This window comes from Schistocerca piceifrons, chromosome 7 (genome assembly GCF_021461385.2).
Source record: "Schistocerca piceifrons isolate TAMUIC-IGC-003096 chromosome 7, iqSchPice1.1, whole genome shotgun sequence".
Lineage (NCBI taxonomy): Eukaryota > Metazoa > Arthropoda > Insecta > Orthoptera > Acrididae > Schistocerca > Schistocerca piceifrons.
In genome coordinates, this window is record NC_060144.1 from 16,444,988 (window position 1) to 16,470,856 (window position 25,869).

The 25,869-nt window shown below is 44.4% G+C and overlaps 1 protein-coding gene across 1 annotated transcript in view; it reads left to right on the plus strand.

Moving 5' to 3' along the window:
• The first annotated feature begins 987 nt into the window (after positions 1-987).
• LOC124805041 (mucin-19-like) overlaps positions 988-25,869 on the plus strand; it is a 173,415-nt gene continuing 148,533 nt past the window's right edge. Inside the window, exon 1 of the mRNA XM_047265462.1 lies at positions 988-1,058. Coding sequence (XP_047121418.1) covers positions 988-1,058 — 71 coding nt within the window. The remainder of the gene's footprint in view (positions 1,059-25,869) is intronic.

Here is a 25,869-nt window from a genome sequence, read left to right on the forward strand (position 1 = left end):
GCCATTCAAGGATAGATGATTCTTACCCCCAAAACGACTGTCGCCTGACACTAAGGTATATGTGTACCAACTTTTGTTAAAATCGGTACAGTTATTTAGGAGGAGATGTGGAACATATATACTTACTTACGCACACTCTTTCGCACACAGACACAAACACGCACACACACACACACACACACACACACACACACACACACACACAGATTTCGATAATATGTATGGATGAAACTTCCTGGCAGATTAAAACTGTGTGCCGGACCGAGACTCGAACTCGGGAGCTTTGCCTTTCGCGCTCAAGTGCTCTACCAACTGAGCTTCCTCACAGCTTTACTTCTGCCAGTACCTCGTCTCCTACCTTCCAAACTTTACAGAAGTTCTCCTGCTGTGAGGACGGAGCGTGAGTCGTGCTTGGCTACCTCAGTTGGTAGAGCAGTTGCCCGCAAAAGGCAAAGGTCTCGAGTTCGAGTCTCGGTCCGGCGCACAGTTTTAATCTGCCAGGAAGTTTCATATCAGCGCACACTCCGCTGCAGAGTGAAAATATCATTCTCGAATATGTATGGATTATTCCTCAGTGCAAGCGGAAACTGCGTATTCCATTTCACTTTTCAGAGTAGTTTATGGTCTCTCGCATACAGCGCTTACTCCACGTGGACTTAGAGACAAGGAAGGAAACTACACAACCACGCTCTGCATTTCAGTAAACGAATCGCGGAGAGTCAGTTATACCACCACGCACAGCCGGTTCGTCGCATGCTATTTATTTGACTGCTTGCGGTCCGCGATCAGTAGCTGCGATTCGCCCACCGGCCAGCGATCTACCGGTCAGGCCGCGCGAACCGGCGACGGACTGCTGCGATCCGGCGCACGTGTGTGGCCCATTGGGAAACTTAGGATGATGAGAGTGCAGCGAGAGAGAGAGAGAGAGAGAGAGAGAGAGAGAGAGAAGAGAAGAGAAGGTGGTGTGGCAGCACTTGGCAGGACGTCATGACGGTGGGAGGGCGACCCGTGCGGCCGTGGCAGAGCCAAGAGCTGGCGAGGGCCAGCAGGCGCAACAGGTAAGCTACTGCCGGCGTGGAGGGCTGCAGTGCGGGGTGGCGCGGCGCGGGGTGGGGTGTGGTGGGGTGGAAAGGGGGGGGGCGCCTGCAGCCCTGCAGCCCTGCAGCCCTGTAGCCCTGCCGCCCTCGCAACGGCTTCACCAGCACCGAGAGGCACGTCTCACCGCAGACGTCCCACTTGCTGCTTCACCGTGGACGTTCGCGCTAAACCTCTACCGGCTCTTTCACAATAAGCCGCGAAAACTGGTGCAAGAGTACGACAACAGAAGCAAACACATTCTAGTAAACACGGGTCCGCAAAATAGCCTTTTGCGAGGTAACTGACAATCTGTTTTTACGAGCCGCCGCTGACTTCAGTACAAAATGTTTTCCTAGTTAGTGCAACATTTGAAATCAAACGTTTCGCTGAAGTCCCCATGTAACAGAGATCGCATTTCATTGGTTCAAATGGCCCTGAGCACTATGGGACTTAGTCCCCTAGACTTAGAACTACTTAAACCTAACTAACCGAAGGACATCACACGCATCCATGCCCGAGGCAGGATTCTAACCTGCGACCGTAGCAGCAGCGCGGTTCCCGACTGTAGCGCCTAAAACTGCTCGGCCACAACTCGCATTTCATTCACGGCCAACTTTACCACGAAACAGAATACTGTTTCAGCACGGTGCACGTTACAGTTCACTGTACAATCGTTCCACGTGCTGTCCTCGCGTTCGGATGCAATGTTACAATCGTCGGGATACGAGATCCATCTGGCCACTGTTTCTAGTACCGTGTGTCCGGCCACCGCATCCGAGCCAGCGAGCCGTCACTTACGACACTAGATTACTGTTAAATATTTTCCTATTACTGAAATTGCTTTCTGGGATGACGACCTATCATTTTGATTGTCAGGTTACTTTGAAATGGTACAGACATCTCAGGAGCCGAAGTTTCGTGCCCTTGTGAGTAATGGCACTTGCGTTTTGTTTGATGGTATTTCTTTGAAACTGAACTCTACTCCAGAGTACAATTACGAACACCAAATTCGGTATGAGGCTCTATCTAGACATTATATTGATGTAGTCAGTGTCGTTTCGTAACCGGAGTAGTAGTTTTTGAGCTATCCATACTTGTTTCCATTTTTGATCACATCGTTGTAGGTTATTTGGTATCAGTTTTCGTAGGCGGTCAAAATTATTAACATCGTTCAGATAGGCATATCAGATGAGTAAGATGTGTCAATCTTGAGATACCTACATCTATAGCGCCGGGAACAGTAATTTCTAAAGGATTTCCTATACTTAGGAAAACAAAATTTTATCATATTAATCTTTTCAGTTTGACCATTTTCACAACCCATTTATTTTGTATTTTAGATATATTTGGTGTGGACAGTTCTGTTTATGTCAAAGCACATTAGACGTAGCACAGATCTTCATTACCCAGCATAATCTGAACCATGCGACATCGATATTTCATATATAATATTTGCTCTCGTTGCAGTTCAGTTCTGTTTATGTCAAAGCACATTAGACGTAGCACAGATCTTCATTACCCAGCATAATCTGAACCATGCGACATCGATATTTCATATATAATATTTGCTCTCGTTGCAGTTCATTGTGTGCCATGTTGGGTTATTTTTCGTAGTTGTTAACATCAATTTGATAGATTTTGATCAAATTCATTTTGTGTCATGCTGGCTTATTTTTCATAGTAATTATGGCCAGTTACATAAAGTTTGATCAAATTTACTACGATATCTTTGAAAAATAAGCTAGACAAATTTTGATCAACTTTAGTATAGCACTGATGAAAAATAAGCCAGCGCGACACATAGTGAACTCAAATGAGAATAAATTCTCCATTATATCTGAAATATTGTTGTCATGTGGCTCAGATCATGCTGGATACTGAAGGTACGACAGTTGAGACGTTTATATCGTATACTCATACACTCACATATTACGATAAGCTATAACTATGTACAATTGTGACATATTCTAACACAGATCTGAGCTACGTCAAAAGTGTGATAACATAAATAGACCTGTCCACATCATATACATGCCAGATCCGAACAAGCGGCATGTGAAAACTGTCAGTCAATAAATAAAAAGCAACTTTGGTGCATGCAATTAAAAATCTATTTTCTTCGAACTTTTATCAGTTACAAAAGTTCGTATGGGCACAACTTTATACGATGGTTGGAACTTTAACAGTGCTAAGAGTATCCCAAGACTTCCGCATCGCTGGTAAAGGGTTATACACAATGCTGGTGACTAGTTTGAAGGTCAGTAAAACTTTCAAGCACGTATCTATTTTGTACGAGCTGTAAATAAATAGTTGCCACTATTAAAGTTCCAACCCTCGAAGTTACTGCACTGAAGAAAAATTACAGGGAGTTGGAATATGCCAGAGTTGTGTTGCGGGAAACGACTGAATGCTTCATTAGGTGGACGTCCTAGCGTACAAATCAACAATCATTCTGCACAGGATTTCTACCGTTACATCCACAAGGCGCAGAAATTTATTTATTTATTTGTCTTATTTATTTAATTTTTCACCCTGATCTTCTTAGGGACATCAGGCGCTCTCTTACATCGGGCGAGGGTTTCACACACACAGTATCTGTTACATCATGGTTGCCTAAGAAAATAACAATTGTAATGTGACAACTGGTATGAAAATTATTTGAGTGTGTGAAGTGATGGTGTGAGTAAATTATACTGATTATGATCTAACAAAATTAAAACTGGCATCACATGTACTACTGCAGCTCCAGTCCCCAATAGTGATAATAATAATAATAATAATAATAATAATAATAATAATAATGGCACAGGAACTGGGAGACAGTGAAGCTACTCAGGGTCCATGTAGCTCGATACTCTTATCCTCGGAAAGTTACAGAGTTTACAGCAGCGACGTGCTGTGAAATTACTTCGAAAATTTTGCAGCGGGTTTTGAATCCTGTTTCTGGAGAGATCCACCTAGTGGACACTTATAACGAAACTGTGGTTTGAACCATGCCGCCAACTTTTTTCTGTCACGTTCTTCGGTTTTAAACAGTCACACTGAGTAGGGACTATAAATAATTTTGGTTACATACGTTCAAGGGTGCACTGGACTTTTTGTAGGCGCTCCGTTCCGTGCTATAAAATCTGCGTGCCAATACAAGAGCACTAGGGATATTTTAGAGTGTTTTTTTCTATGAACTTTTACTATTTTTCATTCTTCAACTGATGCAACAACAGGATTTTGATAGATTTTTATGCTTGGCGTTTCCAAGTGACAGCTGGTTCATTTTATAGCAGAATAGCTGTACTAGTTGATCAGAAACTGTGTTTGTCGTTACAAACTATGTCATTATCTCCGTGGATTTTCTGGCTAGACAATATTTTGGCACTTATTCCTATGCCCTCTCCGTAAGTCAGATACACGCCGCACACCTAATCGGGAGTTGGAAAACAACTGCCGGCCGGGGTGGCCGAGCGTTTCTAGGCGCTACAGTTTGGAACCGCGCGACCGCTACGGTTGCAGGTTCGAATCCTGCCTCGGGCGTGGATGTGTGTGATATCCGTAGGTTAGTTAGGTTTAAGTAGTTCTAAGTTCTAGGGGAGTGACGACCTCAGATGTTTAGTCCCATAGTGCTCAGAGCCATTTGATTTTTTTAAAAAGAACTGATAGACTGACCCTAAGAACTGTAGAGGGATACCAAGACTTAAGTACAGTAAAAATGGTACAAATGGATGTAGGTTGTAGCATTTATGGAGGCATGAAGAGGGCTGCGTGGGCTAGGCTAGCGGGTAGAGCTGCATCAAACATGTTGTGTATGACTTTGTACACAACGGTACGGAGATGTGGGCTACAGAGTGGGGCAGCAGTCGTCGTCGTCGTAGGAAAGCTGGACAGAAGCATAAATGATGAGGCAAATACAGTAACCAAAAGCCTTACTTAACTGGTGGCTTTTTCCAAGCGTACGAAGACACTCTGCAGACATGCAGCAAGAAAAAGAGTCCAGCTAATACATAAGCGACAAGGAGGAGGCTCTCTGTGTACTAAAGCACGAACGGTGGAGTCATAGGCCGCGACGTCTGAGTAGCACTTCCCTTGCCAACTTTATGACGGCCCTAGGGTGGTATCGATGCATGATACCACAAAACCAGTCTTCAGTCAACAACACAATGGCATCTAAAACAAGTTTACCTGCCTTTCAGTATGTCTCGTGAAACAGAAAGAAAATACAGCGTGTCTCAATATCAATATAGGGGTTGTAAGGTTCTGTAGCATTTTTTACATTCAATATACAATTACAAATCATACATCGAAGGAAAGAGCAGCTGAAACAGTTTTTCTTCCAAGTTTTCAATGCAAATATCATTCGTCACACATAGACGAGTCCATCTCAGACCTTGTTCAGTACGTTTGGAGAAATTGTTGCAACAATGCCTTTTCTAAAGTCGAGTAAATCAGCTGGTAGCGGTGGCAGATCCACATGAACCTCCAAAAGTAAAAAACCGCATGATGTCAGATCGTGTGTGAACGTGGAAGCCATGCAGAACAAGCTCTGCCATCCACTCCCTTCGGCCACTCCAGCGGTCGGGAACAATGTCAATTCAACCAACTGCGTACTGAGTTACTATCTTGCTGCCGTATAAAGTTCTGGAATTCAACTTCTTCCAACTGAGGAAACAGCTATAATTCTGGAGCGCCAAGATGAGAAACACCAGTTACAGTAAGTTGCTCCACGGAAAAAGAAAAGCCTCAAGCTTGCCGCCGGGATATGCAGAAAAAACTTCCACTTTAAGGGAGTTTCGTTGCAACTGTGCCATGTCGTGGGGAGTCCCTGACCCTCAGATGTGGACATTACGTATGTTCTCATTTCCACTTAGACGAAACGTCGATTCATCGGTGACGACGACACGATCAAGAAAATCCCCATCGTCGGGTAGCAACATTTCGTCTGCAAAGTCAGCACGCTGTAGGACTTTGAGGTAGTGATAACTGCAAGCGATAAGAGCGTAGCTGTAAGCATCTCCTTAAAAAGTCACCACACAGACTCACTGGAATTGCTTATTCTACACTAGTCTTTCGAACTGATTCCTCAGTGCTATGTGTGAAAGATTCTCATTCGTTCATCACGTTCTTCAGTCACTCTTGGTCGATCCGTAATCCTCCCTTCGCTCACTGACACACAGACTAAACTTTTGTGTTGTTCTTTAATTTAATGTATTATTTATAAGTGGAATGTAATAAATGCTACAAAGCCTTAAAACCTGTATATTCGTTTTCAAACACCCTGTGCTTCAATGGCTAAGTAAGTTAACAATGTATTACGTATCCCCACCATGACCACAAACAGTAAATCTAGAGTCCAACGTTGTGTCAGTTCATCCAGCCCAACTGCCGAAGAATGTAAGCTCAAGGCATTCATTCATGGTACGAGTTTTGCACCTAATTGGAAGGCAACCTTACACGCTCAGCGACTCCTCAATGAAATGGCTTTGTCTCAGTGCCGCGACGTGTTACTGATAGCGCTAACGGAGGAGTGTGCCGGATGAATGGCATACGTCGAGAACGGGGAATGGGTGGGTTTTCTCTCTGTTGCATTTTCCGTCTATTTCAGTTTAACTTGTTTAAATTACATTATGGTAACGAGCCTGACAATGCTTCGAAATCGCTAAATATGTATGGGAAATGGATGCGCGTCCTAGTCTCCTTTTGCCCCCTCTCGGTCCATGACAACCTCACTCCTCTCTATCCATCTCCTCTTCTTCTTCCCCCTCATCCCTCTCTTAATCTCCTCCTTTCGTTCTCTATGTCCATTTCCTCCCCCACCCGTCCCTGTTCATCTGTTCTCTCCCTCTCTCCCTCACCTTGAGATTAGTTTACTGTTATTGCGAACGAAGTATTAATTCGGAATTGAACATGCTTGAAATGCACGAATAAATAGCATGGGGATCGTAGGTATATGCGGTATGAGAGATCTCTCCTGCTCCTGTATCTGAACCGCGCGAGGTGACGCAGTGGTTAGCACGCTGGACTCTCATTCGGAAGGACAATGGTTCAAATTCACGTCTCACAATCTTGATTTAGGTTTTCCGTGATTTACCTAAACCGCTCCAGGAAAATTTCGGGTTGTTTCCTTTGAAAGGGCACCGCCGATTTCTTCCCCATCCTAGAAACATTATTCCACGTTTGTGCTCCATCTCTAATCACCTCATTGTCGTCAATACGTTAAACCCTAATCTTGCTTGCTTGTTTGCTTCGATCTGTGAGGATACTAGCTTGAATGTCAGGATTTCGCATAGTTTTAATCTTTGTATGGGTAGGATTACAAAGTTTCAGACAATTCAGAATCCGTAGTAGTATTCCAATCATAAACCAATAAGCCCTAAATACAACTTTCCTGTTTTCTGTTACAACCGATTGCGAGGAAGAAAGACAACAGCACCTAGTTGTATTACATATATTCATTTTCAGAAGAAACAGGACAAGTGACAGGACGTTCATATTCACAGGACATATACCTTAGTGTGTTCTGCATAAATGATTTGCATTTCAGTCATCTCAGTTCAGCATGTGTCCTGTTGCCTAGTAGGCACAGGGTCCGCCATGGGCCCTGACAACTTTTTCCATGCGTGATGGCATCGATGCGTGTAAGGCGCGAGTGTCGTCCTGTGGTAAAGCCATCCATGCTGTTTCCAAAGTTCATCTGTGGTGGTCGGTATTTGGTCACAGCACATTTTCGACAAGTCTGGTGATTTGGCGGGCCAGGGTAAAAGGCTGATACCCTGTGTCGCGAAGAAGGCATGTGTTCGTGCAACAACATGTGGTCGTGCATTCTCTTGCTGAAAAATGGGTTTTGAGGTATTGCGCAGAAAGGGTATGGCTCCAGGTCGCAGAATGTCATTCACGTAGGCCCCACTGATCACAGTGCCCTGGACAAGCACCAGCTGTGATTTCTGGTTGTACCCAGTAGCATCCCACATAATAAGCCCTTGAGTTAGCGCCGTATATCTTGTGGGGATGCAGTCACTGTGATGCCGCTTACCCTGTCTGCGGCGAACCAAGATGCGCCTTGTTTTTTTCAACCAAACGGAACCTGGATTCATCCGAAAACACTATGTGATGCCGTTCCTGTCCCCAGTGAAGTCGTTCCACACATCATTGTCGTCTACCATGTTTCTGCACATTCGTCACAAGTAGGTGCAGGTGGAGGACGTGTACGTAACACATGGAGTAATAAACGGCGACGGACTGTCACTCCTGGTGCTGTACGATGTGTTACAGTGTTCCATTCTTGTACCAGAGCCGAGGAGGACGCAGATCTGTACTGCACTGTCATTCGGATGAAATGTCGGTCTTCTCGGGGGGTTATCTCTGTGGTGAGACCGGACCCCTTTTCGTCGTCTTCTATTTCCTTCTGTGAAGCATTTGGTACATACCTTTGCACTGCCTAAACACTGTCCCGCGAGAGCAGCAATTTTACGGGTGGCTGCATCGTATTCCCTCATGTCAATAATGCGCCCTTTGACTGATTTGATGGTACAGTTCGCGCATACATCTGCGAGGCATCCTGCATCTCTACTCAAATCACACTGATCCATTACCTTCCGTTTACAGCGACAACGAGATCTACACACAGTTTACCGATAGGTGGTGTTGCACCGCAATATTTATGTTGACCTTCAACCCGCGAGCCGAAATGGTTCATATGCTAATCATTTCACACACACACACACACACACACACACACACAACGTCCACCCATCATGAAAAAAATTGAAGTAAATTGGGCAACAACTTTTCTACATTCTTTCTCACAACGTTTCCCAATATGTAGTGTAATGGATGTCGTGGCATACAACCATCATCAGATACTGAACACAAAATGGAATATCACATCTGCTAACGCCAATATATAAACAAATATCAAAGTGGAGACTTCGCTAAACGTAGTCTTATGTCGGAGCATCTACGGCATAAAGAAGTGGTAACTGCCAAATTAAACAACCCACACTGAAAACAGACACACTGGCCGTTGTGGCCGAACGGTTCTAGACGCTTCAGTCTGGAACCGCGCGACCGCTACGGTCGGAGGTTCGACTCCTGCCTCGGGCATGGATGTGTGTGATGTCCTTAGGTTAGTTAGATTTAAGTAGTTCTAAGTTCCAGGGGACTGATGACCTCAGAAGTTAAGTCCCATAGTGCTCAGAGCTATTTGAACCATTTTTTTGGGCATCCCAGTCGATGTGTCGTGAAGTTTTAGTATACCACATGGAATTAAAGGTGTGACGCGAAATGTTTTTCTGGCCTGAAGTCCAAACTTCATAGGTTCATGATACTATTCATTTTACTTTCCAACGCAAGCTCCAATAATTTCGTATTGAAAATGTTGCGCCCGAGGAATTATGACCTACTTACCACAACACGTTTCGGGACGCGTAATCCCATTATGAAGTGCTTAAGGTTTCTTCACAACAGATATTCACCACAAGAGATAACGTGTACTCTCTGTACATAAAAGGAAATCTTGCGACTGACTGACTCATCAATACCCAGTCCCAACCGCTAAGGACAGAAACTTGAAATTTGGAGAGAGTGTTGATTTTACACTCCACGCGTAGCATTAGAAGGGATTTTTCGTAATTCGATCTCTAAGAGAGTGTAACAGAAGATGAAATATTTTTTGAAAATATGTCACTATTAAGGCAATTTTGAAGCCAGACCTACTAAAAATTGGTATCTAGTTTTCAGTTAGAAATAAACACGTGTTTCAGCTTTTTTAGAAATTGAAACCTTATGGGAGGCGAAACAGTGGGTAAAACTTTGAGAATAAATAATTATTAAAGAACTACTAAAATATTTTTAAAGCTACATCTATGAAAACTGGTTGTAAGGGTACAGTACCCTTACGTAGTATCGATTATGCACTATGCAGAGATCATACATGGTTTAAGCAAAGACTGCAGTGCAGACAACAATGTGCGAGTGGGTAAGGAGTAGTCGAGTGTTGCAGTCCGTGGGTGGAAGTCGGGTGTGAGAGTCTAGAGAGAGAGGTTGCTAGGTAGCGAGGCCGGATATGAGTGGCAGAATGTCACACAGTGTTTGATGTTCATAACTGTTTATAAATTGAGTGATTTCATTAATAAATTCCAGCATTTAAGAAAGAAGATGTTATCATTTAGTAGTTTTCACAATAACGGAAGTGGACAACAATCAGTCTCATGACAAGGAGGAAAGATATATATTATGCTAAAACAATTAAAATATAACTCCACCTACAGCGTGTGCGAATAATATAGTTCGGTGCGAAACTGGGGGGTGGGGGGGGGGGGGGGGGGAGGTTACATGGTATTTGACCTCTCGGTTACAAATAAAAATACGCTACTGGCCATTAAAATTGCTACACCACGAAGATGACGTGCTACAGACGCGAAATTTAACCGACAGGAAGAAGATGCTGTGACATGCAAATCATTAGATTTTCAGAGCATTCACATAAGGTTGGCGCCGGTGGCGACACCTACAACGTGCTGACATGAGGAAAGTTTCCAACCGATTTCTCATACACAAACTACAGTTGACCGACGTTACCTGGTGAAACGTTGTTGTGATGCCTCGTGTAAGGAGGATAAATGCGTACCATTACGATTCCGACTTTGATAAAGGTCGGATTGTAGCCTATCGCGATTGTGGTTTATGGAATCGCGACATTGCTACTCGCGTTGGTCGAGATCAAATGACTGTTAGCAGAATATGGAATCGGTGGATTCAGGAGGGTAATACGGAACGCCGGATCGTGCAGCCACGTCTCGGTCCTAGATGGGGACGTTTGCAGGACAACAATCATCTGCACGAACAGTTCGACGACGTTTGCAGCAGCATAGACTATCAGCTCAGAGACCATGGCTGCTACCCTTGACGCTGCATCACAGACAGGAGCGCCTGCGTTGGTGTACTCAACGACGAACCTGGGTGCACGAATGGCAAAACGTCGCTTTTTCTGGCGTATCACCCGGCGTGATGGTATGGGGTGCCATTGGTTACACTTCTCGGTCACCTCTTGTTCGCATTGACGGCACTTTGAACAGTGGACGTTACATTTCAGATGTGTTACGACCCGTGGCTCTACCCTTCATTCGATCCCTGCGAAACCCTACATTTCAGCAGGATAATTCACGACCGCATGTTGCAGGTCCTGTACGGGCCTTTCTGGATACAGAAAATGTTCGACTGCTGCCCTGGCCAGCACATTCTCCAAATCTCTCACCAAATGAAAACGTCTGGTCAATGGTGGCCGAGCAACTGGCTCGTCACACTACGCCAGTCACTACTCTTGATGAACTGTGGTATCATGCATGGGGAGCTGTACCTGTACACGCCATCCAAGCTCTGTTTGACTCAATGCCCCGGCGTATCAAGGCCGTTATTACGGCCAGAGGTGGTTGCTTTGGGTACTGATTTCTCAGGATCTATGCACCCAAATTGCGTGAAAATGTAATCACTTGTCAGTTCTAGTATAATATATTTGTCCAACGAATACCCGTTTATCATCTGCATTTCTTCTTGGTGTAGCAATTTTAATGGCCAGTTGTGTACTAACATGTTTCAGTGTTTTTGCAAATGAACCACTAATGGGGTAAAATAGTGGGTGAAATATTTTATGAAAATATTTCGTTGTGAAACCATTTTTAAACCTAAGTCTATTAAAGTTGTCGTTCGGCTTCTCGATTAGAAGTGAAAGAAATACGTTTCATTGTTTTCGTAAATTCAGTCCCTAAGGGGGTGGAACAGCGACAGACTGACTCACTGCCGAAAGCGCTAAGGACAGAAACTAGAAAAATGTAGAGAGTTTGGATCGTATACTGTACTTTCTCCTTTAGGAAGGGATTGTTTGAAATTCCACTCCTAAGGGAGGTGACATAGGAAGTGAAAGGCTTTTTGAAAACATGTCACTACTTAAGGCAATTCTGAAGCTAGACCTATGAAAATTGATGTTTGATTTCCCGGTCAAAAATAAAGAAATACATGTTTGACCATTTATGGAAATTCAGCGATCAAGGGGATAAAATAGTGAGTGAAAATTTTTTTAAAGTAATTCATTATTAAAGAACTTCTAAAGAATTTTTGAAGCTGCATCTATAAAATCTGTATTTGACTTCTCGATCAGGAATAAAAACGATACGTGTTTCACTGTTTTTGGAAATTCAGACCCTAAGAGTGTGAAATAGTTTATTAAAAATTTTGATTCTCTATTTCGAGAGACCAAAAAATTTAAAGCTAGATCTATGAAAACTGATATTTCACTTGTCGGGTATATATAAAGAAATGTGTGTTAGGGGATGAAAGTTTCTATTGAAATATCACCACAAGAACACAAAAGGCATAATTAAAAAGAAAACTCGGACTCCAGCTACCAGAATCACTTTTTGGTCTGAAGTACATTTGGAAACTAACAACACAAAAATTTCTTTCACTAAAAAGAAAAAAAAATCGGTGCAGACCATACAGACTACGGTCGTTAAGCTAATAATTTAAAATCAGTCTGGAAACCATGTGCACAGGTGTACTGTCATTTATGCTTGCCGGTAGTCCGAGCGATGGTGAAAACCTGGAACGATTTCTCTTCGCACTCAGTGAAAGCAGGGATAAAAACAGCCTGCCCACTTGGTCTGTTTGCTTGTATGTGTGGCCAAGTAGGTTGTGGTATTAAAATTGAATTTCAGTTTTATGGTATTTCCTTGCTGTGTAGGCAGAGGTAATAAATAATCAACGGCGATAGGTAGTTTCAGTGTCTCGACTAATACTGAGTGTGTTTCTGAAATGATACTCCAAAAATCAAGGTGAACAGCCTCAATTAGTGCCTGTTGTTGTTGTTGTTGTTGTTGTGGTCTTCAGCCCTGAGACTGGTTTGATGCAGCTCTCCATGCTACTCTATCCTGTGCAAGCTTCTTCATCTCCCAGTACCTACTGCAGCCTACATCCTTCTGTATCTGCTTAGTGTATTCATCTCTTGGTCTCCCTCTACGATTTTTACCCTCCACGCTGCCCTCCAATACTAAATTGGTGATCCCCCGATGTCTCAGAACATGTACTACCAACCGATCCCTTCTTCTAGTCAAGTTGTGCCACAAGCTCCTCTTCTCCCCAATTCTATTCAATACCTCCTCATTAGTTATGTGATCTACCCATCTAATCTTCAGCATTCTTCTGTAGCACCACATTTCGAAAGCTTCTATTCTCTTCTTGTCCAAACTAGTTATCGTCCATGTTTCACTTCCATACATGGCTACACTCCATACAAATACTTTCAGAAACGACTTCCTGATACTTAAATCTATACTCGATGTTAAAAACTTCTCTTTTTCAGAAACGCTTTCCTTGCCATTGCCAGTCTACATTTTATATCCTCTCTACTTCAACCATCATCAGTTATTTTGCTCCCCAAATAGCAAAACTCCTTTACTACTTTAAGTGTCTCATTTCCTATTCTAATTCCCTCAGCATCACCCGACTTAATTCGACTACATTCCATTATCCTCGTTTTGCTTCTGTTGATGTTCATCTTATACCCTCCTTTCAAGACACTGTCCATTCCGTTCAACTGCTCTTCCAAGCCCTTTGCCGTCTCTGACAGAATTACAATGTCACCGGTGAACCTCAAAGTTTTTATTTCTTCTCCATGGATTTTAATAACTACACCGAGCTTATCTTTTGTTTCCTTTTTAGCTTGCTCAATATACAGATTGAATAACGTCGGGGATAGGCTACAACCCTGTATCACTCCTTTCCAAACCATTGCTTCCCTTTCATACCCCTCGACTCTTATAACTGCCATCTGCTTTCTGTATAAATTGTAAACAGCCTTTCGCTCCCTGTATTTTACCCCTGCCACCTTCAGAATTTGAAACAGAGTATTCCAATCAACATTGTCAAAAGATTTCTCTAAGTCTACAAATGCTAGAAACGTAGGTTTGCCTTTCCTTAATCTTTCTTCTAGGATAAGTTGTAGGGTCAGTTTGCCTCACGTGTTCCAGTATTTCTACGGAATCCAAACTGATCTTGCCCGAGGTCGGCTTCTATCAGTTTTTCCATTCGTCTGTAAAGAATTCGCGTTGGTATTTTGCAGCTGTGACTTATTAAACTGATAGTTCGGTAATTTTCACATCTGTCAACACCTACTTTCTTTGGGATTGGAATTGTTATATTCTTCTTGAAGTCTGAGGGTATTTCGCCTATCTCATACATCTTGCTCACCAGATGGTAGAGTTTTGTCAGGGCTGGCTCTCCCAAGGCTGTTAGTAGTTCTAATGGAATGTTGTCTACTCCCAGAGCCTTGTTTCGACTCAGGTCTTTCAGTGCTCTGTCACACTCTTCACGCAGTATCATATCTCTCATTTCATCTTCATCTACATCCTCTTCCATTTCCATAATATTGTCCTCAAGTACATCGCCCTTGTATAGACCCTCTATATACTTCTTCCACCTTTCTGCTTTCCCTTCTTTACTTAGAACTGGGTTTCCATCAAAGCTCTTGATGTTCATGCAAGTGGTTCTCCTTTCTCCAAAGGTCTCTTTAATTTTCCTGTAGGCAGTATCTATTTTACCCCTAGCGAGATAAGCCTCTACATCCTTACATTTGTCCTCTAGCCATCCCTGCTTAGTCGATTTGCACTTCCTGTCGATATCAATTTTGAGACATTTGAGTTCCTTTTTGCCTGCTTCATTTACTGCATTTTTTATATTTTCTTCTTTCATCAATTAAATTTAATATTTATTCTGTTACCCAAGGGTTTCTACTAGCCCTTGTCTTTTTACCTATTTGATCCTCTGCTGCCTTCACTATTTCATCCCTCAAAGCTACCCATTCCTCTTCTACTGTATTTCTTTATCCCATTCCTGTCAATTGTTCTCTTATGCTCTCCCTGAAACTCTGTACAACCTCTGGTTCTTTCAATTTATCCAGGTCCCATCTCCTTAAATTCCCACATTTTTGCAGTTTCTTCAGTTTTAATCTACAGTTCATAATCAATAGATTGTGGTCAGAGTCCACATCTGCCCCTGGAAATGTCCTACAATTTAAAACCTGGTTCCTAAATCTCTGTCTTACCATTATATAATCTATCTCATACCTTTTAGTATCTCCAGAGTTCTTCCGTGTATACAACCTTCTTTCATGATTCTTAAACCAAGTGTTAGCTATGATTAAGTTATGTTCTGCGCAAAATTCTACCAGGCGGCTTTCTCTTTCATTTCTTAGCCCCAATCCATATTCACCTACTATGTTTCCTTCTCTCCCTTTTCCTACTCTGGAATTCCAGTCACCCATGACTATGCCTATGTTAGTGAAATAAATTTCTACTAAACGTTATTTTCGCATGGTGAGCGTAAGTAAAATATGTTAAAGAAAGTATGGTTACGTATCGTTAAATACGAGCCCAACAATTTCTCACAGCTGTGAACCCTTCGCCATACTAAATCGTCTCTGCATACTGTTAATATAATTTTGATTCCAAGATGTTTCGCTATCATTCCTTGTTGTTACAGATATTCCGCATGGCTGTAACAAGAACAAGGATGATGACGATGATGATGATGATGATGATGAGGATGATGATGAGGATGATGATGATGATGATGAATATGATGAATTGTAATTTGTACTAGATGCCGGCACATTTGATTTAGAGTACCGTCGTGCCCTCTCCACATCGAGAGGTCCCCAAGTTTTCCATCGTGGAGAAAATAAATCCGCTGCCCTTCTCTGTTCGTCGACTACTGTCTGAAGCCATGAAATCACTTAGTTAACCACCGATGGAATTTCCCGCTAGGTATATACCTAACCGCAGCGTCTCAGATGCAGTGAGCATTTCTGAAGACGGCGGCCTCTTAGAAACACAATGCTTAGTTGATTGTAATAAGGGAAGTAGGCCAGAATACTTCATCGAATTGCTGGAAGACCTGCAGAAGATGGATTGTTGGTGCAGGGACTGGCAGTTGGCCGTTGTCGTAAATAAATGTAACGTATTGCGCGTATATTGGGGAAGAAATTCACTGTGGTTCTATTATACAGGGTGTTACAAAAAGGTACGGCCAAACTTTCAGGAAACATCCCTCACACACAAATAAAGAAAAGATGTTATGTGGACATGTATCCGGAAAGGCTTAATTTCCATGTTAGACCTCATTTTAGTTTCGTCAGTATGTACTGTACTTCCTCGATTCACCGCCATGATTTCATACGGGATACTCTACCTGTGCTGCTAGAACATGTGCCTTTACTAGTACGACACAACATGTGGTTCATGCACGATGGAGCTCCTGCACGTTTCAGTCGAAGTGTTCGTACGCTTCTCAACAACAGATTCGGTGACCGATGGATTGGTAGAGGCGGACCAATTCCATGGCCTCCACGCTCTCCTGACCTCAACCCTCTTGACTTTCATTTATGGGGGCATTTGAAAGCTCTTGTCTACGCAACCCCGGTACCAAATGTAGAGACTCTTCGTGCTCGTATTGTGGACGGCTGTGATACAATACGCCATTCTCCAGGGCTGCATCAGCGCATCAGGGATTCCATGCGAAGGAGTGTGGATGCATGTATCCTCGCTAACGGAGGACATTTTGAACATTTCCTGTAACAAAGTGTTTGAAGTCACGTTGGTACGTTCTGTTGCTGTGTGTTTCCATTCCATGATTAATGTGATTTGAAGAGAAGTAATAAAATGAGCTCTAACATGGAAAGTAAGCGTTTCCGGACACATGTCCACATAACATATTTTCTTCCTTTGTGTGTGAAGAATGTTTCCTGAAAGTTTGGCCGTACCTTTTTGTAACACTCTTTGTGTGTGAGGAATGTTTCCTGAAAGTTTGGCCGTACCTTTTTGTAACACCCTGTATTATTGACTACTAGCAAATGAAAACAGTAACTGCCTTAGGATACGTAGGAGAGGCCTAAGTAGAATGACAGCATAAAACAAATATTAGGAAAATTAAAAGGCAAGCTGAGATTCGTAGGAAGACCGTTAAGGCAATGTAACTCATTCAAGAAGGAAGTGGCTCGCAAAACACCTGTTCCACCGAATCTTCACTGTTGATCATCGGTCTGTTGACTTTATCAAATTAGATTAATAGTGCAGATGGAGAAGTTGGAAGTTGGATCGAAGAGCTGCGCGTTTCGTCACAGGATCGATTATTCGACGCGAGAGCGTTAGAGAAATGTTGCAGGAACGTCAGTGGCAGAAGCTAGAAGAGAGGAGTTGCAAATCACAAAGAGATACGCTATTCAAATTCCATGAGAGTACGTTCCGGGTAGAGTGGAGTAACATAGTCTCACGAAATGACCACAACGAGAAAATCGGAGAAGTGAGAGCTAATTCTGTGATTTAGCGATAGTCATTGTCCCTACGCGCTGTTCGCGGATGGGGGAAAGAAGGGGTGGGCAGACGGTGATCCTGTAAGTACCCTCCGTTATACGCTGTGAGGTGGGGACAAAGTAAAACTGGATCGGAAAATGCAGTATGCAACACGATTAAAGGATCACGTCTTGGATACCCCGTAATTATTTTCCCTTGAGACGTGCAAGTTTGAAACTCGGCTCCACGGTGCCTACAACCTTCCTTTGAAATTCTACCAAAGCGTGGCACCCTGCGACGTCACCTTTGGACGCTGCGACGCTTCAAACAGCAAGGTACACGTGCGACAAAAGGCCAAATCTCGGAAATTAATGTGAGGTGTAAGCTGGACTAACGTCACATTGGCACTATTCTGCCCAATGTGGCCGTGGGCGTGTCACACGATGGGAAGGTGGGAAGGTCGTCGCAGTCCCTCTTACCCACCTTTCACCCCTTCTTTTGACACCTCTGCGATGGAGGTAAGAACCGTGACGCCCAGCAGTGAAATCACTCGGTTTTTCTGATGTGCGGCCGAGGAAAACTTTTCAGACACACCGCGACTCAGCATCGCCATGAAAAGACCTCAGGGAGCAGCGTAAAGAGATACAATTAAACCAGCCTTTCCCTTGCGGCGTCGATTCGCAGATATTTTTTGGTCGAAAACGCCCGTTCACAGAGCGATGAGCAACAACAGGGCGGCGTTCTTGACATTCTTTGACACTGACTGTTCTGTAAGGAAATCGTGGGCTAAGAACTCCATGCAACATGATCGCGTGCCCCTGTGGAGTGCGGAGCTCTGGTGTGCATTGTGTAACCACAAAGGACAGTTCAAAAGCATTCGACGAAATTTGAACGCTATCCGAAGCAGGAAAAGGTGCTTATGCTTTCTCAGCCCTCCTGTGGCGTAATAACAGAGGGGTGTATTTCATACTCCTTAAGATAGGTAACCCAACTTGCATCTGCGCCTGGTTTGAATGATGTAAATTATGTCGCCTGTCTTGAGGTGTTTAAAGTACTTTCCATGTTTATTTGCTATTGGCCACACGGTAAGAGTAGATGTGGGTCGTGTATATGTACCAACGTAGCAAGCGCATGCGGCGGCGCGTCCTGATCGATCCGTGAGCCACAGAGAAAAATAGCAAATTGAGCTTTTCTACGAGGTGATTATAATCAAACTTTCAAACTGCAGTATAAATAACACTACTGGTCAGAATGACGTCAAATTGCAACGTAAAATTATCAGTGAAGGGGGAGAACGTATGGCAGAAGAAAAACAGTTTCAAAATGTAGCAATAGATGGCGCTGTAAGCGTCATAATTTAATAGTGGTCGACTACAAATGACAATGAATCATACAACAATGCCTAAGATGTTCGTTTGACGTTAAACAAACAGTACTACCCAGTGTGTGTGGGTGTACAAGTGTGATACTGTTAGTTACGCAAGCCGACCCAGCACGGCAACGTCACATATCACATCGGATCGAAAAGTCGGTTTTTAATTGTCCTGAGGCCAAAAACCGCATGAAAATCATCAACCAAAATCAAACCGGATTATTAATTTCCGTGTGACTGGCGCAAAACATGTTCAATAAGCTGTCCATCGTTTTCTGCAACAAGTTGAAAAACAGCGTGTTCCATAACTGTTCAAAGTGTTTCCGGTGTCACGTTCAGAAAGTATTGCGCAGTGCGTGCCTTCAGTTCAACTAAGTTTGCAATCGGAACACTGAACACAACATCTTTCAGGTAGCTCCACAGCCAGAAGCCAGACGGATGAAGATCAGGTTATCTGCACGGCCAGGCTGTAGGGAAATGGCGGCTGAAAATTCTAGCATTTCCGAAATGGGGCTTCAGCGCTGCTTAACTGGTTTTGCAACGAGCAGAGGTGCGCCATCTTGCATAAAAATGATCCCATCCACACGTCCACGCTACTGGAGAGCTGGAATGACGTGGTTGCGCAGAAACACTCATACGCATACCAGTGGAGGTACCGGTAACGGGACCGGAAGCACCTGTCTCTTCGAAAAAGTACGGCCCTGTGATAACCACACACAAACCTTTTCACGAAGAAGTGGTACTGGTTGATTTGCGTGCAGATTTTCTGTTGCCCACATTCGACAATTGTGTGTATTGACATATCCTGTCACATGTAATGGACTTCGTCTGTCCACATAATATTCTACAGCCAATCATTGTCCACTTCCATGCGAGCAACAGATTCTAAAGCAAAGGTCTCTCTTGATGGCAGGTCAACAGGAAGCAACTCCTGCACATGGGTAATTTTGAATGAGTTGCAAAGAAGGATGTTTCGTAGGGTTTTACGCACCGTGCTCATGGGTATGTCCAATGTTCGGGCAATTCCCCGTGCGCTACACGTTTGCACACCACCACTCGTCTCCTCCTGCGCAGCTGTGGCCACTGCTTCCACTGTCGTCGAATCAGTTCGTTTCCTCCCTCTACCATATTGCACACCAAAAGAACCCGTCTTTTCGAATTTCCAAATCATTTTCTCGAGGTCCACGGCAGTCATCGGACCAACGCATTTTTTCAAACCCTTCGTGTCCGGAACTTCTGCAGAGCGACGTGTGCACAGTTATCATTCTCGCAATACAGCTTTACAAGCAACCACGATCCTGCGTTGAGACAGTAATGGCGAACGTCGCAGACGCGAAAGGAGGAAAAGGCGTGTACCCGGCGTGTTTATACCAACTTCAATGGGTCGTGCGCATGACGGGTGTTTTCATTTACGTATTCTGACATACAGCGCCATCTAATGCTAAATTTCCACACTATTTTTTTTCTGCCATACGTTTTCCTCCTACTCACACCGTCTACCCTGTAGTAGCTTTCGACGAGTTCCCGCCTCTACTCCAGGAACTGAAGACACAGAGAAACGGGAGCAGGCGACGTTGGCTCCGCTATAGAAACCCGATCGATCGACGAGAAACACACGTCTGAACACGAGAACTGCACAGGAGAGTGGCCGAGTGGCGACAGCAGGTCTGGGAAGATAGGATGGATGAATTCTTACTTCGAACCAAAAACGAATGGCAGGTAGTCAAGAACATACGACACCAGCGGCCACCTAAGCGAGCCATCAGAGGACCAGATGGCCTCCACTATGACGAACTCGCCCAGGCGGAGCTGTATGCTACGACTTACCAAGAACAGATGTCTACACCAGCGACCCCCGTGAATGACGTCCGCCTGCAAGAACAGGAAGCCGTCGTTACAGCAGAATGGACTGCTTTTCGTACTGCGCCTGTGCAGAGCCACCCACAACTCACCACACAGCGGAGATCCGTAAAATTACCCGGAAGACTCGGAATAACGCGCCAGGCAACGACTTCATAAGCAACACCGCGCACACAACCCAGCAGAACCCAACAGTTACCGGCCAATTAGCCTCTTGCCGACCCCTGGCAAGGTGCTCGAGAGAGTGCTGTTGAAGAGGCTCCATGACACGCTTACAGCGCACGATGTTATTCGACCCGAACAATTCGGTTTCAAGGACAAGTTATCTGCCGAACTTCAACTTCTACGGATCACCGAACGGATACAAGAAGGATACAACAAACAGCACTTCACGATTGGTGCATTCATTGACATCGAAAAAGCTTACGATAAGGCGTGGCGGCCCAACCTTATCGTCAAACTACATCGCACTACCCCTATTACGGATTGTTGCATTGGACACATAGACAGCTTTCTGCAGGACAGGAAACTCTATGTCTGAGTCGACGATAAGAACTCCGAAATTAATCTGATCTCCGCAGGAATTCCGCAGGGCTCTGTCATTTCGCCTCTGCTTTTCAACTTATAGATAAATGACATCCCAACAGCCCCCCTTGTTACGGCGAGTTTTTATGCGGACGATACGGCCTTTCTGACAACTGGACGACACTTGGACCAGCTAACCGCTAGGATGCAACGGCAACTTGCTGTAATGGAACGCTGCGCGCTGCACAATAAGATAACGATCAACCCGACGAAGACGGCAGCCGTTCTGTTCACACGGAGGAAACCAGGTCTGAACGACAGACTCCAAATAGCTGACCAATTTATCCCATGGTCGCCGGGAGTGAAGTACCTCAGTGTCTACCTTGACAAAAAATTGCTCTTTACGCAGCATATTGACGACAAGAAGACAGCAGCCCAGAAGATGGCCAGGTCATTGATTCAGTTCCTGAAGAGTAAGGATCTCAACCCTAAGACTAAGCTCCAATTGTATAAGGCAACGGTGGAACCCACAATGTTGTATGGCTCCACCTCGTGGGGAACTACGTGCGTCTCCAACTACAACAAACTCCAAGCGCTGCAAAACATTTGCTATCGATGGATCACAGGAGCTCCATTGTGGTCAAGAAACGTCGACATCCGCACCGCACTCCACGAGACCACTATACAAGAGAAGGTCCATGACAAGGCTCTACGAGTTTTTGACAAAATCGATGCCCTTAGGGACAAAGTTCGACAATTAAAATCGGTAGGAACGGTAAACCCTGCAGGATGGCACAAGTATCGGGTACCGAAGTCAATAACGTTTCACCCTCCATAGGTAATCTGTCATAACACGAAGAAGCAGTCACACATAACAGCCTAGACACATTTCACCCTCCACAGCAAATAGACATCACCAAAGACAGCAGGCTAAAGGACCCATTGAGTGCCCAAGCCTCACTGAATGTGTCATAAATAAAGTGTTTTCCTTCTATCCTTACATCTAATCCTAGAAGAATAAGTCGTCAAGGATGATCTCTTCAGCCCACACTACACAGTAATAAAAAAAATAAAAAAAAACGTTTTCCTCCTCCTCCGGTAATATTCCGTTGCATATGACGTCATTCTGAACAGTGTTGTTATTTCTAAAGCGTTTTGAAAGTTTAACTTATACTCACCCTGTGCAATATGTCCCAGAAGTAATGGTCAGTGTGACAGGAACGGTCAAGGATGATCTCTTCAGCCCACACTACACAGTAATAAAAAAAATAAAAAAAAACGTTTTCCTCCTCCTCCGGTAATATTCCGTTGCATATGACGTCATTCTGAACAGTGTTGTTATTTCTAAAGCGTTTTGAAAGTTTAACTTATACTCACCCTGTGCAATATGTCCCAGAAGTAATGGTCAGTGTGACAGGAACGATCATTCGGAGAAAAAAAAAATTAGAAACATGTGCTTGAAAATGCGTTTATTCAAATCTATGAGCAGCAGAAGAGACGTGTTTGATATTTGCGAAGATGAACAAGTGCTCATAGCTGTGACGGTATGTACTTTAGAGCCCACGTTTATAGGCCCTTTTCGCTTCTAATGATCGCTCCTGTCATGTCCTTGAACACCGACCACTCCTCCTGGGACATCCCGTGTAATTACCAGCGTGACTGACTGGTGAAGACGTAGGAGGCAGGCGCCAGTGCCGTGTGTGGATAGAGAGGGAGTTCACGGCCGCTGCCGCTGCCCGGTCGCCCTCGGATCGCCACTGCAATTTGGCCACTCGTTTCCGCGGAATCCGGCAGATTAAGACGCGCACACACACACACACACACACACACACACACACACACACACACACACTCAGATTAATTGAATGCGGGCCCACCGCATCGCATCGCATCAGATTAATGGCGGGCGGTCGCCTCGCCGGCCGGTAATCACACGGAGTGCTCGTGAAATATTGAGGAGCCCCGAGCCACGGGTCGGCTTCTTACCTCGATTGAATATCGGTCTGCTCGCCGCCAGCTTTACCGCTAGGAAAGCAAAAGAAAATAAACAAAAAAAAAAACGGAGACTCGGCTGAAAAATTCATTTTGTTTTACGAAGCGTCCCCATTTGCAGGAAAGCAGGAACTGGCAGGTCGCGGAGGGAGCGAAGCTCGAGGGTCTGGTGTTTCGTGTATCAGCGGAGCCACACTGCAAAGTAGCGCGGGACGCTCGCCCGTACATTCAGAGCAGACGGAGGTCACTCATCCCGCGACAGAGCTGTTGCTTGTTGACTGCAGTGCGTCCGGAATTACAGTATTCGAGATCAAGTTCGCTGTATAAAGTGTTGGTTAGCCCCTTGAAAGAGCAAACACGCTGTATGTACCGGCTGGTTATAATTCCTTCAGTATATACTGTAATTCCCTTTCAGTTTCTGTATCTTATCCGATGTACGGAATCAACAGTAGAGCAGAAACACTGTATTCTTTTTAACCCGAGTCCTTCGTTCTTGGTGTTCCATTCTTCCTGTTTCCTTTTGGTTCTCATCCAGGGTGGACATACACTGAAGCGCCAAAGAAACTGTTATAGGCATGCGTATTCAAATACATAGATATGTAAACAGGCAGAATACGGTGCTGCGGTCGGCAGCGCCTATATCAGACAAGTGTCTGACGCAGTTGTTAGATCGGTTACTGTTGCCACAATGACAGGTTGTCAAGATTTAAGAGAGTTTGAACGTGGTGCTATAGTTGCCGCACGAGCGATGGGACAGAGTATCGCCAAGGTAGCCATAAAGTGGAGATTTTCCCGCACTACCATTTCACGAGCGTACGGTGAATATCAGGAATGCGGTAAAGCATCTAATCTCCCTCGTCCCTGCGGCCTGGAAAAGATCATGCAAGAACGGGAGCAACGACGACTGAAGAGAATCGTTCAACGTCACGGAAGTACAACCCTTCCGCAAATTGCTGCAGATTTCAATGCTGGGCCATCAGTAAGCGTCAGCGTGCGAACTATTCAACGAAACATCATAAATATGGGCTTTCGGAGCATAAAGCCCACTCATGTACTCTTGATGACTGCACGCCTCGCCTGAACCATCGACACGGACATTGGACTGTTGATGACTGGAAACGCCTGGTCGGACGAGTCTCGTTTCAATTGTATCCGGCGGATGGACGTGTACGGCTATGGAGACAACCTGACGAATCCATGTCAGCGGGGGACTGTTCAAGCTGCAGGAGGCTCTGTAATGGTGTGGGGGGTGTGCAGTTGGAGTGATACGGGACCAATGATACGTCTAGATACGACTCTGACAGGTGACATGTACGTAAGCATCCTGTCTGATCACCTGCATCCATTCATGTCCATTGTGCATTCCGACGGACTTGGGTAATTCCAGCAGGACAATGCGACACCCCACATGTACAGAATTGCGACAGAGTGGTTCCAGGAACACTCTTCTGATTTTAAACACTTCCAATGGCCACCAAACATGAACATTGTTGAGCATATCTGGGATGTCTTGCAACGTGCTGTCAGAAGAGATCTGCGCCCCCTCGTAGTCTTACGGATTTATGGACAGCCCTACACGATTCATGGTGTCAGTTCCCTCCAGCACTACTTCAGACTTCAATCGAGTCCATGCCGCGTCGTGTTGCGGCGGTTCTGCGTGCTCGCGGGGGGCGTACACGATATTAGGCACGTGTACCAATTTCTTTGGTTCTTCAGTGTAATTTAAGTGCAGCTACTCACAGAGGTCCAGAGTGGCCTGTTATTATCGTACGTCAGCGAAACTTGGTAGATTTGCTAAAGAATTAATACAGAACCGATTTCCACCGGAAAATATTTAGTTCAAATTTTAGCCACTAGGTGCAAATCTAGCGATGTTTGTATGGCCGTATGACATCCAAACTGTAATTTGACACGCTTTTACTGAACAGTATGGCTCTTGAGAAAACACACCCTGTGCTTTAACTGGCACTGTTTTATGTGGAGGGCAGTAATTTCAGTGCTACAGTGGGAGAATATCGCCGACTAAAATGACATGGAGAAGCCTGATGTCACTAAACGGTTGAAAGACGATGATGAACACGTTGCTTAGCTTCCATCGAAACTGCTGTGAGCAGCTATTGTTCACGTCGTTTCATTGATGCAGCATCTCTTCAACATCTTCGTTGCTTATATTGAAGGAATCGTGTATGCTGCCTTTAATAATAAAATCAGCACTGTGCCTCAGCTACAGTGTCTTACAGAATATGGACTGAGAGAAAACCAAAGAAATACGGAAGTGGAGTAGCAGAAATTAGAACATCGATAAAGTTAACATCAAATTTGGGAATTAAGTGGTAGACGAAATGAAGGAATTCTGGCTCTTAGGAAGCAAGTAATACATAACAGACGAAGGAAGGACGATTAAAAAGAATAGCACAGGCGAAAAAGGGTTTTGCTTCCCAAACGAAGTCTATCTATGTTAAACATTGACTTCCATTTCACAAATAAATTTCTGAGTGTGTTCTTCTGGAGCACAGCACTGTATGGAAGTGATTCATTCGCTGTTGGGGAAGGTGAGAGGAAGAGAACCGAAGCATTTGACATGTGATGCTGTAGAAGGGTTCTGAAATTGGGTGGACTGATATGAAATGAGGGAATCGGCGTGGATAGAAGTATGTGGGACAGTAAGGTGGGACGCATGTATGTTCATCAGAGAACAACAAGAAAGATGAGTCT